This window comes from Phalaenopsis equestris, unplaced genomic scaffold, assembly GCF_001263595.1.
Source record: "Phalaenopsis equestris unplaced genomic scaffold, ASM126359v1 Scaffold000854, whole genome shotgun sequence".
NCBI classification, from domain to species: domain Eukaryota; kingdom Viridiplantae; phylum Streptophyta; class Magnoliopsida; order Asparagales; family Orchidaceae; genus Phalaenopsis; species Phalaenopsis equestris.
In genome coordinates, this window is record NW_018165294.1 from 192,694 (window position 1) to 207,214 (window position 14,521).

General features: G+C 31.7%; 1 protein-coding gene across 2 annotated transcripts in view; it reads left to right on the forward strand.

Annotated features, from left to right (window-relative positions):
* Positions 1 to 14,521, forward strand: part of LOC110031855 (SAC3 family protein B) — a 57,470-nt gene that overhangs the window by 9,859 nt on the left and 33,090 nt on the right. The window contains exons 1-9 of one of the 2 annotated variants that reach the window (XM_020735277.1): positions 1,793 to 2,417; positions 3,918 to 4,046; positions 4,241 to 4,471; positions 4,561 to 4,802; positions 4,900 to 5,000; positions 5,113 to 5,328; positions 5,402 to 5,629; positions 5,705 to 5,796; positions 5,884 to 5,977. In XM_020735277.1, the coding sequence (XP_020590936.1) occupies positions 3,937 to 4,046; positions 4,241 to 4,471; positions 4,561 to 4,802; positions 4,900 to 5,000; positions 5,113 to 5,328; positions 5,402 to 5,629; positions 5,705 to 5,796; positions 5,884 to 5,977 (1,314 nt within the window). In that variant the 5' untranslated portion in view covers positions 1,793 to 2,417; positions 3,918 to 3,936. Of the gene's footprint in view, positions 1 to 1,792; positions 2,418 to 3,917; positions 4,047 to 4,240; positions 4,472 to 4,560; positions 4,803 to 4,899; positions 5,001 to 5,112; positions 5,329 to 5,401; positions 5,630 to 5,704; positions 5,797 to 5,883; positions 5,978 to 14,521 lie in introns of those variants that run through there. The other variant, XM_020735276.1, reaches the window with a different exon arrangement.

A 14,521-nucleotide genomic window follows, 5' to 3' on the forward strand; every position in this document is an offset into this window, starting at 1 on the left:
TATATATATATATATATATCATCTTCCTCTCTAGAAGGTCTATTTGTAACTGAACACTTTGCACTTCCTCAATTTTTTTTGTGTATATTGTTTGAGTGAGAGAGATAGTAGATCTTGAGGAGCAAGTAACCATCTCTCCTTCTTTAAAATGGGTTGCATAGTCTCTCTCTCCATTCCTTTGCCTCTTTATTTATTTATTTATTTATTTATTTATTTATATGCACATGCTAACTCATCCATGCAACCCAATACAATGAAGAAAGAGGCAAAGGGGAGGAGAATATGCAAAGGAAGGGAACTTTTTTGTCTCGTTCTGTCTTCTTTCCATAAGAAGAAAAAGAAATTAACACTTCTGAAAACAACATTGTTCCTTTCGTATAACACATTTATTACTTCAAGCTGATTTAGGGTATGCATCTGGATTTCTTAAAGGCATATTTCCTTTATTTTTATATGTATTCACGGTGAATTAATTTTTTATTAAATACATACACATGTCTCCATGCACACATGTAGGTGTGTTTGTTATGTATGTTTGTATGTGTGTGTATTTGTGCCTGTGTGTTTGTGCGTGTATGTTTGTATGCATGTGTGTTTTTGTTTGTGCGGTTGTGTGTGTGCATGTATGTATGTATGTATGTATGTGTGTTTACGTGACTATATGCATTTATATATATGTAATTATATATCTTCTATGGTAAATTAATTTTCAACTATCAACATATACAACTAGTAATATACTTGTGAAATAAAGAAAACTACTTAAGAATTAAAAGATTGAAAGGTTAATGAAAATAGAGAAAATGCTGGTTTTTTGGTTATTCACTTATCATGTATTCTTGAAATTGTTGCTTGATCTCGATCTTCATTCTTAACAATACTTTCAATTAGAAAATATCATAAAAACATTTGCTTTTTCATTAAGTAAAAAGATGTTCAATTATGTGCTTAGAAACATTGTTATTCTATAGGATTTCATAGTGTTTTTTAAAATTGAATGAAAAAAAGGCCTCAGATTTGTATGTCCCGTTTGAGGGCAAATGGAGCGGTAAGCACAATGAAATGGAAACTGTGAAATGGTGGATCAAACAGAATGAAATTAGAATAATTAGCTAGTTGCAAGCATTTGATTTTGGTTGAGCTTCTCACTTACTAATAAAGTTGTCACGTCTATTAAGGATTTTCCCTTCATCAAGAAAGCTGTTCTCCCCTGAAAATCATCATTGAAATATGAAGGTGATCGTATCGTGTTTGGGTCAAGTGCTTATTAAGAACCCCTAAGAATATCCAAAACTTAAGGTTATATGCTCATGAAATTGTGCAGTCTGAGCGAGTCACTAGCAACCAAATAATATCACATATTACATGCAACATAATTTTTGATTGTATAGACCTATTGCACATGGGAACCAATGTTTCAGCATAAATTATTTAGAGTTCATGCTGATAAAGATAAATATTTTCCAACGTAACCTATTAAGCATGAATATTTTGGGATGTTTTGTGACATAAGATATGTTCAAAGACTACTAGCCATTCGTTTTCCTAGGATTTTAGAGTGAACACTGTTCCTTCAAATTTATACAAGCTCTAAATCAATAAAGAATTTTCAAAATATAAGCTGAAAAGATGCATTATAATTTTTACTACAAACTATTATAAAATAACTAACCATGATGCAACACAAATATTTTGTGTTTCTTTTGAAAACAGTAGTCTAAATTTATTTATTCTTTTTATTTGCCGGGGATGCAAAAACTCATTATATTACTTTTATGTTGCAAGGATAAAAAATTATTCTTAGATCCAAAACCTATTAGCTTAAAGTTTTTCGATCATTTTTTTATAGAGCTTAACATATGAATGAGTTTAATTTAAATTTGAATATATGTACTGGAGTGAAAGTTAACTTGGTTGACCAAGTTGAAGTCCCTGTTTGTTCAAGTATGCAAATTTTTATATATGTTGCTGTTATGGAGATAGCCCAAAATAGTTTCTCTAATACAATAAGTAGTCAATTTAGATTTAGAGTTTTATAATGCTCCAATTTACTTCCAGACTATTGATAATTGATTTGAATCAGTCATAAGCCAAATTTTCTATTTAATTCAACAGAGATGCTCCACAAATTGAGAGCAATTTGGTCATATTTAAAATTATATTTACGAAAACCGTCTAACCTCGCTACTTTGTCATTTTACGATTTTGGACTTTCACTGCTTTGTCTCTTTCACTTGTCATTGGAACTATGTCTCTTCCTTGCTTTGATGGCTCGACAACCCACAATTACCGCGATAAAAGCCCCACTTCGATCTGTGTTGGTTTGATCTAGATAAGCTGCAATTGGAGCCATCTAGAGCATCCATTGATGCTAACATAAGTTTGTGAAAGAGAAGAGGATTTCATTGAAGAAGCAGGTAATTTCGTCTTTCTCTCCACTCGCACGCGTGCTTTGGTTTTAATTAATTTAAGGAAAAATGGAGAAGGAAAGAGATTTTAGTTTTTATAGATTTTAAAGTTGTTTTTGCTATTTAGTAAGATTTAACAACTGCTTCTATCGTACTCAAGTCCTAAAAATAGAGTAACAATAAAAATAAAATTTCCATTAAAATTATTATTCCTAAAATACCCTGAAAGTTAAAGATTAGTGTAAATTTATACATAAAATTCAGTCTAAGGACTAATTTGGATCAATTTTCAATAATCTCGGATTAAAGTGGAGCACTTTAAAGTTTCATTGGTCGCTTGTTTATAGTTGAGGCACTATTTTGCAAAGTTCAAAACTGCAAAATCGGGAATCAAGGCATTTTGCTCTAGCGAGATGAGGTGTAAACCTAGGCGTAAGCCCCAAAAAAGAAAAAAAAAACCTCAAAATTAAAAATAATTCATGAATATGTTATAAATCATTGATATGTTGATTTAATATCATCATAATAATCTTAAATAGTGATATAAAATAGAAGTTTGAAATCTGATTAAATGTAAGCATTCACTTAAAATTGAAATACTCCATGAAGTTCACGATCCATAGTGAACTCATCATTGCTTTCATCATGTTCAAAAGAATCATCATATTTATTATAATTTAAAACAAAATAATAATTTAATAACATAAACACGTAATCACACTTAATTATCTTTTTGACTTTTTTAGATTTTGTATTAGATATAATATATTATACTATATATTAATAATATAATACAACATATATTTTTGTATAACTTGATGGAGGCGTTGCCGCAAAGATACGCAAGTCTCAGATGAAAAATGCGCAAGCCTGGCTTAAGCCTTGAGGCTTTTTTTTTGTGCCTCAGTTTGAGGCAAGCCTCAAAGCGCAAGTCTCGAACACCTTTTTAAATAATTCTATTTCGAGCTTTTGCTTGTTACTGCAATTTTCAAATCACCACTTTCGTTGGACGAATTTCCATATTATCATGCTTAGCAGAACGAAGACATACATGCAAAGCATGTCATTGAATGCATTTGTTTTGGTTTAATTTGGTTCAATTTGGTTTGCATAGGTGCACTGGCTTTGGCAATGTTTGCATTTGTATTTGCATAATACATTTTCTTCAGGTCTTTATTGCATTTATATAGTTAGAATTTCCATAACTCCATGTTCATTTAGAGCTTCAAAATTCACGTGTTTTGCTTATCATGCCATTTCGGGAGCATTATTCTTGCTGTACATTTTACTGAGGGTTTTCTGATTCCTAAGTATTGGATCCTGAAGCTACATATAATGAAGAATTTCTTATGTGTTACACTTGAATCTTGTAAGCTGTTGTTTCTTTTTGCGTTCATATCAGTTCCATTAAAAGATAACTTTTAGGTAAGTATATTGCAAAATAATCATTTAAAGGATAACTTTTAGGTAAGTATATTGCAAAATAATCTTTCTCATTTTTGTTTGTAGATCAGGAGCGCATACTGAAATGCTTTTGAAAAATGCCATTGAAGAAGCTCCCAAGATGAAGTCCGTGTCTGTGAACTTTGAAAGCAGTTCCTCAGTCCAAGCAACATGTTCAGATAAGCAAGTACAGCGGTTAGTTGTCTTAACTTTGTTCATATTTGGAGTTCTTCTTATGCTGAGCTTGTCTGGTTGATTTCTGCCTGCATACCCATGCAAAGAAGGTTTGCTTGTGCACATGTCATCTTTGCTATGCCGTTATTTTACTTGATTCACCTGATATAAACCTGTTGGTTCCGTACTGATTTTAGTTTGATTTGTTCTTTCAGGCCTAATTCAATCACTAATAGACTAACTAGACGAAAAATGCCTTTACCCCACAGTGATTCCCCTTCTCAGGATATGCTTGACCATGCTGAGTCTCAGTCTGATGGACAAAATGTCGGAACTTCTATGCTAGAAAAATCTTCCTACCTTGTTGCGCCTAAAAGGGCCAGGTCTCCTCTTATATCTGTGGAAAAATCCATACATTCTTCTTCTGTCGTATCTGATTCTGAGAGGTAAAATATTATCATCATTGATGTTGCTTGCGTTGCTATGTCATACTTAGTAGGGTAAGCATTCTTTCTAATGTAGGCCTTAAGTGCAGGGAAATGCAAGCAAAGGCAAAGCGATTAGCTCGCTTCAAGACTGAATTAACCCAACCATTACAGAATCTACAGGATATCTCATGGCACAAATCTTCTGAAAATAGGCAAAAGCAGGTACCTTTAGTTCAACAAAAGACTGATGAGCATGCTGAAGATGCAAGTTATGGTGGTAACTTTCCTGATCATGAAGGTGTTGAATCATCAAAAGCTGTGATTGGTCTGTGCCCAGAGATGTGTCCAGGTACTTTTATGATGTTATATGCTTTTTAAGCTACCTAATCTTATTTAATCTCATGATCCTATAATTTCCGCTTAACAATTGAGAACAATATAACCAGATTTGGAGAGGGATGAGCGTGAAAGAAAGGGAGATCTTGATCAGTATGAGCGCTTGAATGGAGATAGAAACCGAACAAACAAATTTCTTGCTGTTAAAAAAGTAGGGTCTCAGTAGTCTCAATCTTACCTTTCAGATTGTTGCTTGTTCTGAAACAGTCTGTCATCAATATACAAGAGGAAACATAATGGAAATTCTTATCTGAAATATACAGTATAATAGGATGGCTGAGCGTGAAGCTGAGTTGATAAGGCCTTTGTCTGTCCTGCAGAAGACAGTTGATTATCTTCTAAGTTTGTTGGATCAACCTTATGATGGAAGTTTTCTTAATATATACAACTTCTTGTGGGACAGAATGCGAGCAGTACGGATGGATCTCAGGATGCAACACATTTTCAATGAAGATGCTATTCTCATGCTAGAACAAATGGTATTCTCTATTGTAGAGGAAACTGCCTTTGCATTTGCGCTTATGAAATAATTTATATTTGTTGCTGCCGCAGATAAGGCTTCATGTAATTGCTATGCATGAGTTATGTGAATTTGAGAAAGGTGAGGGTTTCACGGAGGGTTTTGATGCACACCTCAATATTGAACAAATGAATAAAGCCTCTGTTGAGTTATTTCAACTGTATGATGACCATAGAAAGCGGGGGAAAAGTTTTGCATCAGAAAAAGAATTTAGAGGATACTATGCACTTCTCAAGTTAGACAAGCATCCTGGTTACAAAGTGAGTTATTTCTATTTTGGTCTGGTATATAAATAGTTATGATCCCTGTTTTAATATATAATTGATTTGTTTTAGGTGGAACCTGTAGAGCTCTCACTTGATCTTGCTAAGATGACTCCTGAGATACGAAGTACTAAAGAAATTTTATTTGCTCGAGATGTTGCAAGGTTTCTATCAGCTTATTGCTTGCCCACTGCCTAATAGTTTTGAATGTTAATGCTAACTCCAACATAACCTTTGTTTTGTTATTCCAGTGCTTGTAGGATTGGCAATTATATTGCATTTTTCAGGCTTGCTAGAAAAGCAACGTATCTTCAGTCCTGCTTAATGCATGCTCATTTTTCTAAGGTATTTCACTTCATTTGGATGTTAATTTAATGAGCATACTACGCCTAAGCTTTTGTTACAGATGTTATGGATTCTGTAAGTTAGTTTTATTATACCTTTTTAACTGGCTACTCGTGCATTAATTTTTTTAGTGAGATTTTTTATAAATCAACATTTATGTCTTTTAGAAATGTGAAATTCTCCTTGCAGTGGCTATCCTTTTCTCAAGTAATGCTGGCTTTAGTACATTTTTTGTTAGATACAAAAAACCATGTGATTAACTCGAGAGTCAATTTAGATTTTTTGGCTTGGTTTTACATATCAAGTTTAATATAATCTCGCCAGAATATACTGCATTGCATGACTATCTTGCCAGAACATGATTTGCTAACCAAATTTGTAGCATGACAAGCATATGGATGCAGTATGGTATGTTTGTTTCCACCTAGTTATCCTTGTTTATGCTATTTTCATTTTGCTATATTATGCCATCGTTTTTTGTTTTTCATTTTGATATTATATGAGATAAAGTGGTCAATTGCCACTTGAACATGCTCAACAGTATTTCACTCCGAATATAATTACATTGCAAAATTTTGGAGCATCTATTATAATTAGCAATCCTTAGCTTATGATTGGAGAACATGATTGCATGATAAAGAAAAGGCTTACCCATGGCTTCCTCTGTAGGGATGGGTTCAAACTTGAAGCCCTTTTTTTTTTGACTTTTTTCACCCTTTATCTCTCTTTTTAAAGTTCATTTCTTTTAGCTACATTCATTTTAAACCCCAGTTCTTCTATAAGGGATTCTCCTTTCTTGATAAATCATGTTACCTAAAGTTCCTTCATTTTTTTTCTTCTACTGTCAATCCTTAGTTATATCTGCAAAATTCTCATCCAACTTTTCTTTAAGGGACTATTTGTTTGAATATTTTTAAATAAATTCAGTTGAGAAATAAAGTAATTGGAATGTATGTATTTTAGATGTAGACTTTTTTTTTGGTTCGATGCAAATCACTTGCATTAAAATTCTTCTTAATGTTTTTTATTATGCATTTAAAATGCATTGAAATGAGATAGACAGCGGGTAGGAAAGGTTATGATAGGAGAACTTGATTACATAATAATGAAAAGGATTACCCACGGCTTCCTATGTTGGGATTTGTTAATCACTTGAGGCCCTTTTTTGCCTTTTTTCAACCTTGGTCTCTCCCTTTAAATTATTCATTTTTTTTTATCTTTGCTGCATTCTTTTTAAACCTCAGTTCTTCTATAATATGTTTTTCTCTTCTCGAAGTACCGAGGTTCCAGCAAATTTTTATCTTCTACTGACTTATTTTTTGTCAATTAGCTTCAGAGTTATGTTTTTGAAATTAAGTTGTGGTTTAATTTTTCATATTTTAACAGATATTGACGACATTATCTTTTTCATTTTATAAGTTGTTCTCCCAAAACAAACCTACACATGCATCCCTTCAGGCAGATTGATTTTGTTGAACTAAACACAACATAAATCCTTAGCTATATCCGTAAATGTTCTTTTTTCTGCTGCTTTACTTTGTGCCAATTGGCTTTAGAGTTGGGTTTCTGCATGGAAGAAATTAAGATGTGTTTTTAATTTTTCATATTCGAATTGATAATGACAATTTTTTTTTCATTTTATTATGTTATTCTCTCAAATCTTGTTCACGCAAGCATTCCTGTACTCACATTGATTTTCTTGAACTAAACTGAACCTAAATCCTATGCTATATCCGTAAAATCTTTATTTAACTCCTTTAAGGGGCTATTTGGTTGAATATTTTAAAAAATCATTCATTTTAGAAATATAGAGTAGTTGGAATGTATGTATTTTAGCTATGTATGTGCTTTTTGGTTGGATGCTATCACATCTATTTCAATGCTTCTTAGTGCTTATTATTATGCATTTTAAATGCATTGAAATGAGATTGGTAGTTGTTAGGGGAGGTTATGATTGAAGAACTTGATTACATAATAAAGAAATGGCTTATCCATGGCTTCCTCTATAGGGATTGGTTCATCTCTTGAAGCTTATTTTTGCCATTTTCACCCTTTTTTTCTCTTATAAATTATTCATTCCTTTTTTTTTTAATCTTTTCTACATCCTTTGTAAATCTTTGTTCTTTAATGGATTCTCCTCTTCTCGATAAATCAAGGTACCAAGGTTCCAACACATTTTTTGCATCTACTGACTCACTTTGTGTTATTTGGCTTTAAGAGTTTGGTTTCTGAATCGAAGAAATTATGGTCTGCTTTAATTGTTCGTATTTTAAGAGAAAATGACAACATCTTTTTCATTTTATTAGTTTATTCTCCCCAAACATATCTACACATGCATCCCTTCTGTACGTTATTTTTCTTGAACTAAACATGTATTTAAATTCTTAGCTATATCTGTAAAATCCTCATTTAACTCTTCTTTAAAGGGCTATTTGGTTGAATATTTTGAAAATACATTCATTTGAGAAGTACAGAGTAGTGAAAATATATGTATTGTACAAATCTATGAGCTTTTTTGGTTGGATGCAAATCACATGCATTGAAATGCTTCGTAGTACTTGCTATTATGCATTTTAAAAGCATTAAAATGAGATTGACTGTGGCTAGGAGAGGTTATGATTGGAGAACTTCATTACATAATGAAGAAAATGCTTATTCATGGCTTCCTCTATAGGGATCCGTTAGTCTTTCTCGGCCTTTTTACTTTTTTTCCAACGTTTATCTCTCTTTAAAGTATTCATTTATTTTAATCTCTGCTACATCCTTATTAGACCTTCTTCTGTAGTGGATTCTCCTCTTTCTGATAAATCAAAGTACTAAAATTCCTTCACATTTTTTTCTACCGACTCACTTTGTGTCAATTGGCTTTAGAATTACGTTTATGTATCTAAGAAATTAAGATGTGTTTTAATTTTTCATACTTTAATCGACAATGGAAATATATTTGTCATTTTATTAAGTTATTCTCTCAAAACAAATCTACACATGCATTCCTTTAGGCACATTGATTTTCTGAACTAAACTGAACCTAAATCCTATGCATTATCCATAAAATCGTCATTTAACTCTACTTGAAGGGGTTATTTGGTTGAATATTTTTAGAACACATTCATTTGAGAAATACAGAGTAACTGGAATGTATATATTTTAAAAATGTATTGAGTTTTTTGGTTGGATGCAAATCACATGCATTAATGCTCCTTAGTGTTTGTTATTATGCATTTTAAATGCATTGAAATGAGATTGACAGCTGCTAGGGGAGGTTATGATTGGAGAACTTTATTACATAATAAAGAAAAGGTTTTTCCATAGCTTCCTTTGTAGGATTGATTCAACCCTTGAGGCCTTTTTTTGGTCTTTTTATCACCCATTATAGTATTCATTTTTTAAAATGTTTGCTACATTCTTTTTAAATCTTAATTTTTCTTCTATAAATGATTCTCCACTTCTCGCTAAATCAAGGTATCAAATTTCCACCACTTTTTTTTTTCTATGGACTCACTTTGTGTCAATTAGCTTTAGAGTTAGTTTTCTGAATTGAAGAGATTAAGATGTTTATTAATTTGTCATATTCTTAGAGATAATGACAACATCTTTTAATTTATTAATTTATTCTCTCAATCATCTATGCCCATGCATTACTTCGGATACATCGATTTTTTTGAACTAAACCGAATCTAAGTCCTTAGCTAAATCTGTAAAATCCTCATTTAACCCTTTCTTTAAAGGAATGTTTCTTTGAATATTTTTAAAATACATTCATTTGGAATGTATGTATTTTAGAACTATACGGGTTTTTTCGTTAGATGCAAATCACTTGCATTGAAATGCTTCTTAGTGTTTGTTATTATGCATTTTAAATGCATTGAAATGAGATTGATAGTGGCTATGTGTAATAACTGAAATTTTAAATAATAATAATAATAATAATAATATTAAAATAAATCGATTAGGCACTGTCACGACCCAGCCTGGGCCTTAGAATTAACCAAGACATGTATAGACGATCGGATGGTGTGAATTAAGTTTTCTATATTTATTTAACTTTTAACAAATGAAAGAGTCACTGATCAATTTAAATTAAATCAATATATTTAAATTTGTCTCGTTATTGATTTTCTGCATCTTTTATAAATATTTTCTCTTATATAGTTTATCTTTTAATCATTTAATTAAACCTAAAATTTTAATTTAAATTAAAGCTAGTTAATTTTCATACTTCTAAACTACAGTAATACAAGAGAAAAGAAAAATAATATGCATGCCAGTTAAGCTTTTAATAAGTTAATGTAAATATTTGATACTATTCAATGAATCTTACTATATCAATAACATATTTATATCATTCTATATCTGTATAACCGTCATATGAGCACTATCTAAAAATTGTAACGCTTAAGTTACTTCAATTTTAATATTCTTTTTCATTTATGTGTATGAAGACTTTAGCGTTTCCCCGTTAGTACCATGAAGGGGTGACTCCATCATAGTTAATCATAAATATACAAACAATCAATATAAACATATCTTTCATATGTTAATCACATTCAATTCAATATACTGTATATAAAATACACCAATGCATGATAATAAGTAGGTGCATATATTCATAACAATGTGAACAATAAAAAAGGGATCAAATAAATTAAAATAAAGCTTCTACAAGTATCATTATCTCTTAATGCAAAATAGCGGAGAACCAAAATATTACCATATATTAAAAGTACGAGTACTGACCTCAATGACGATTAATTTATTATTTCTTGATGTCGAATCTTCTAAAATTTGAAACCTAACATAAATGTCCGTATTTATATAAAAAATAATTAATTTATTATTTTAATTAAATAAACATTTACATATATCTATATAACTTTAGTCATGCATTGTAGTTAATCTTGTTTCGTACTCCTTTGATGTAAATTTTGTAGTTTCTTGTGATTTTCTTTCTATAGATTTTTGGTTTTCTTGACGTATTTTTTATAAATGAATTTATGATGTTTATGTGTTAACCTTTGAGATTTCATTTACTCATGATTTGATCAATTAGACTGTTAAAATATTTCGTGATCTATGATTTCTGCTCATCATATAGTGGAACGAATAGGTTAACAAAAAAAACCTAATAGAATAGACATATTCTAATGAGGATTTTGCAACTTAAATAGGGGATCAAAAGATTCCTAGGAAACACCATAGGGTTAATCGAAATTTAATTTTATGGGATTTTGATTATTCTTCTAACCTAGGCATAAGTTTAAAAATAAACTTTTATCCCTGATTGTCAACAATAGTATGTTTTCTATAGGAAAACGTCAAGAAATTACATGACTAGTGTCACAGGAGTATGAACCTTGCACATCTAAAAAAACTCGACACATTTTTCATACATTTTTGCTTACTACATTTTTATGATTGTTAGATTCATCTCTTGAATTTGATCACTTCAAACTAGACTTAGCGGTTTAGTAAACTAGAAGTTCACATGTTAGAAATATTTTGACACATCCTCATGAGATCGATACTTAGACTCATTTTCATATATTATTTAATTGACATGTATACTTGAGTGATTGACCGACTTGCTTTGCAACAGTTTAGTTTATGAAGTTAAGTAAATGTAAAGTGAAAATTAATACATATAGTATTTTAGGTTATTTCTATTAAGTAAATTTCATGAGTAAATACATTAGATTATTATAAAATTTTTATAGAAATATGAATGACTACTTGAGTTACTGTAGTTTATAAGTGTGATTGCTTCTTATTATTCCATTTTTTTTTTTTTAGGTTTTAAATTTTTAAATAAGATGAATAGAAGGTGAGCTTATGTGTACAAGACGAGAGTATAACAACCGAAAGATAAGACTTTGTTTAATTATTATTTCATAAATATTTGAATATTAAACTGTTAGTGATATAAACACAAAAAAATAAAGAAATTATTTCACCGTTTGACCATTCTTTTCCGTGTTGTCTAGTTCCAAGCTCTGGGCTGGGTTTTAACAGAAGTGGTATAAGAAGAAGGTTTAAAGTAAACAACAAAAATTTAATGAAAAAGCCATTATGATGATGGAATTAAGTTATAAATAATAGAAATTAAAATTTAATTGAGTTTAATTTAATTATTTTTCTATTATTTCAGAATTATTGACGATCATGAAGAAAAAGTCTGATATGATTAAGTAGAATTTGATATGTCCTAGAATATTACAATCAATGCTGATGCTTTTGTTGAGATGATGATTGCAGTAATTCAGATGATTAGAAACTCTGAGCCTCAAGCCAGAAGTAGTGGAGGAGCATCGATAGATAAGTACTTGGAAGTTCTTTCATGATATGATATACCTTTGTTTTCTGGAGCAGAAGGGCCAATTGAAGCCGAAAAATGGCTATTGAGAGTGGAGAGGATTATAGATGGGTTGTTATGTCCACCGAAGAGGAGAGCTACTACTTTTGCCACATTTGCTTTTGCTGGAGAAGCTGAGATATGGTGACATGGTCAATTGTAGGTGAAATTTGGTTGTTGATCTAGCCCTTTGGTATAATGGGATGAGTTCTTCATGACATTCAATCAGGAGACAAATGCAGGATAAATTTATTAGATTGGTGCAAAGCGATCGATCGGTTATGAAATACGAAACAAAGTTACTATGCTGTCGAGATATGTATCACAACTCGTTCCAAATGCAGAGAAGAAATGCCATAGGTTTCTTTATGAATTGAAGCATTTCATCAGGAAGCCACTAATGCCACTTGAGTTTGAAGATTATTTAGTGCTAATGGAGAGGGCTAGGCGGGTGGAAATTGTTTTTCAGCAGACTTAGAACCATAGAGGTCTGCACAAGAGAAAAACTTGGAATAAGTAGCACCAATCGTTCATTCTAGAGAGTCTAACTGAAAGAAAAGTCCTATGCTCATGGAGTTATCAGTCAGGTTGACAACAAAACTATAGAGCCTTGTACTAAGTGTGTGGGAAGTAAGATCGTGGTGAATGTCTATTCGATTTGAAGGTATTTTATTAATGCAGACAACCTAAACATGAGATGAAGAATTGCCCTAATTCTACTCAGAGATGCACATTAAATGCTAACTCAGGAAGGGATTCTACTCAGAAAAATTTTGAGAGAGATTCTCTTAGAAGTGGTACGATAGAAACTGGTACTGTGACGAGGAGCAACCAAGGCAGGAAACTCGACCAAGTGTCTATTCAGACTCATAAGAAATCTGAAGAATATGTTGCCACTGATGCTGATGCATAGAGTTGGATTGATGATTTGTAATTTGGGTGTAATGTCATCTTATGTCATTTGAATTTCATGTTTGTTGCTTAGTGTTGAGTATCTTTATATACCTTGATCTTAGAAGTTGTGTTATTTTAGTTATGTTGCACTGTTTTAGATGTAGTGATATTTTAGTTTTGTCTTTATTGTTTCAAATGTTTGAGGATTGTTAAGTTGAATTACATTATCTTAGATGTTAGATTTATCATATATGTTTTAGTTACACTTAACAAGAAACAGACTTTGGTTATTGCTTTATGTTTCATCTATATAATAATAATTAGCTTGTCAGATGTTTATAAATTTTGAGGAAGAAATTTTGTAAGGAGGGGACATGGTAATAACTGAAATTTTAAATAATAATAATTATTTTAATAATATTAATATTAAAATAAATTGGATAGGCAGTGCAAGGATAATCGTCTTCTCGTGTTTGTCTTTGCAGTCACATGTCCCATTCGAATCGATCAAAACATAGAACGAGCGTGCGAGAAAGGAAGAGGAGTGAGAGAGCGTAAGAGAAAGCAACAACAGAAGAAGAGGAAGATTTACCTGTGAGGACGAAGCCGAGGGAGGAGATGTTGACAATCAAATGAAGGCGACGGAGCAACTTCGATGTAAGTGGGAGAAGACCACCCTTGCTGAAGGACGGAGCGGTTCGCGCTTAAGTTCAACGTCGTTCTGCGAGAAGGAAGCCCATGCCCTAGCCATAGGTGAGGAGAGGAGGCTGAGCACTCCTTGGGCTTCGACGAAGTGTGCGGGTGCTTGCAGGAGGAGGTTTGACACTGCTTGTGTGGAGGAAGAATCAAAAGAAGAAAGGGAGCCCATCGAAGCCTTGTGAATGTGCTGGAAGGATGGTCGAACTATGCGTGAGGGACGAAGCTCTCGTTTGAGTTGTATGTGGTTTAATTAAAGTTTTTTAATAAATTTTATGAACACATTATTGCAAAGTTTATTCACTCAATGCAAAGTTTACATTAATATATATATATATATATAGTGTTTAGAAAAATGGGGTATGGGTTTATTTACTTAATGTTGATGCAAAGTTTACATTAACTCAGGATCGAAGTCATAAAGTTTTGAATTACAAGAAGTAAAAGTGACACGAATTTTCTGCATGAAGAAGAAGAATTGCTTGTTGGAAGGGCAGCTGGCCGAAGGCATGTTGTGGTTTTTATAATAATTATATATATATATATATATATATATATATATATATATATTTGGGTTTCTCAATGTCGAGCCCCCTTTTCTCTTC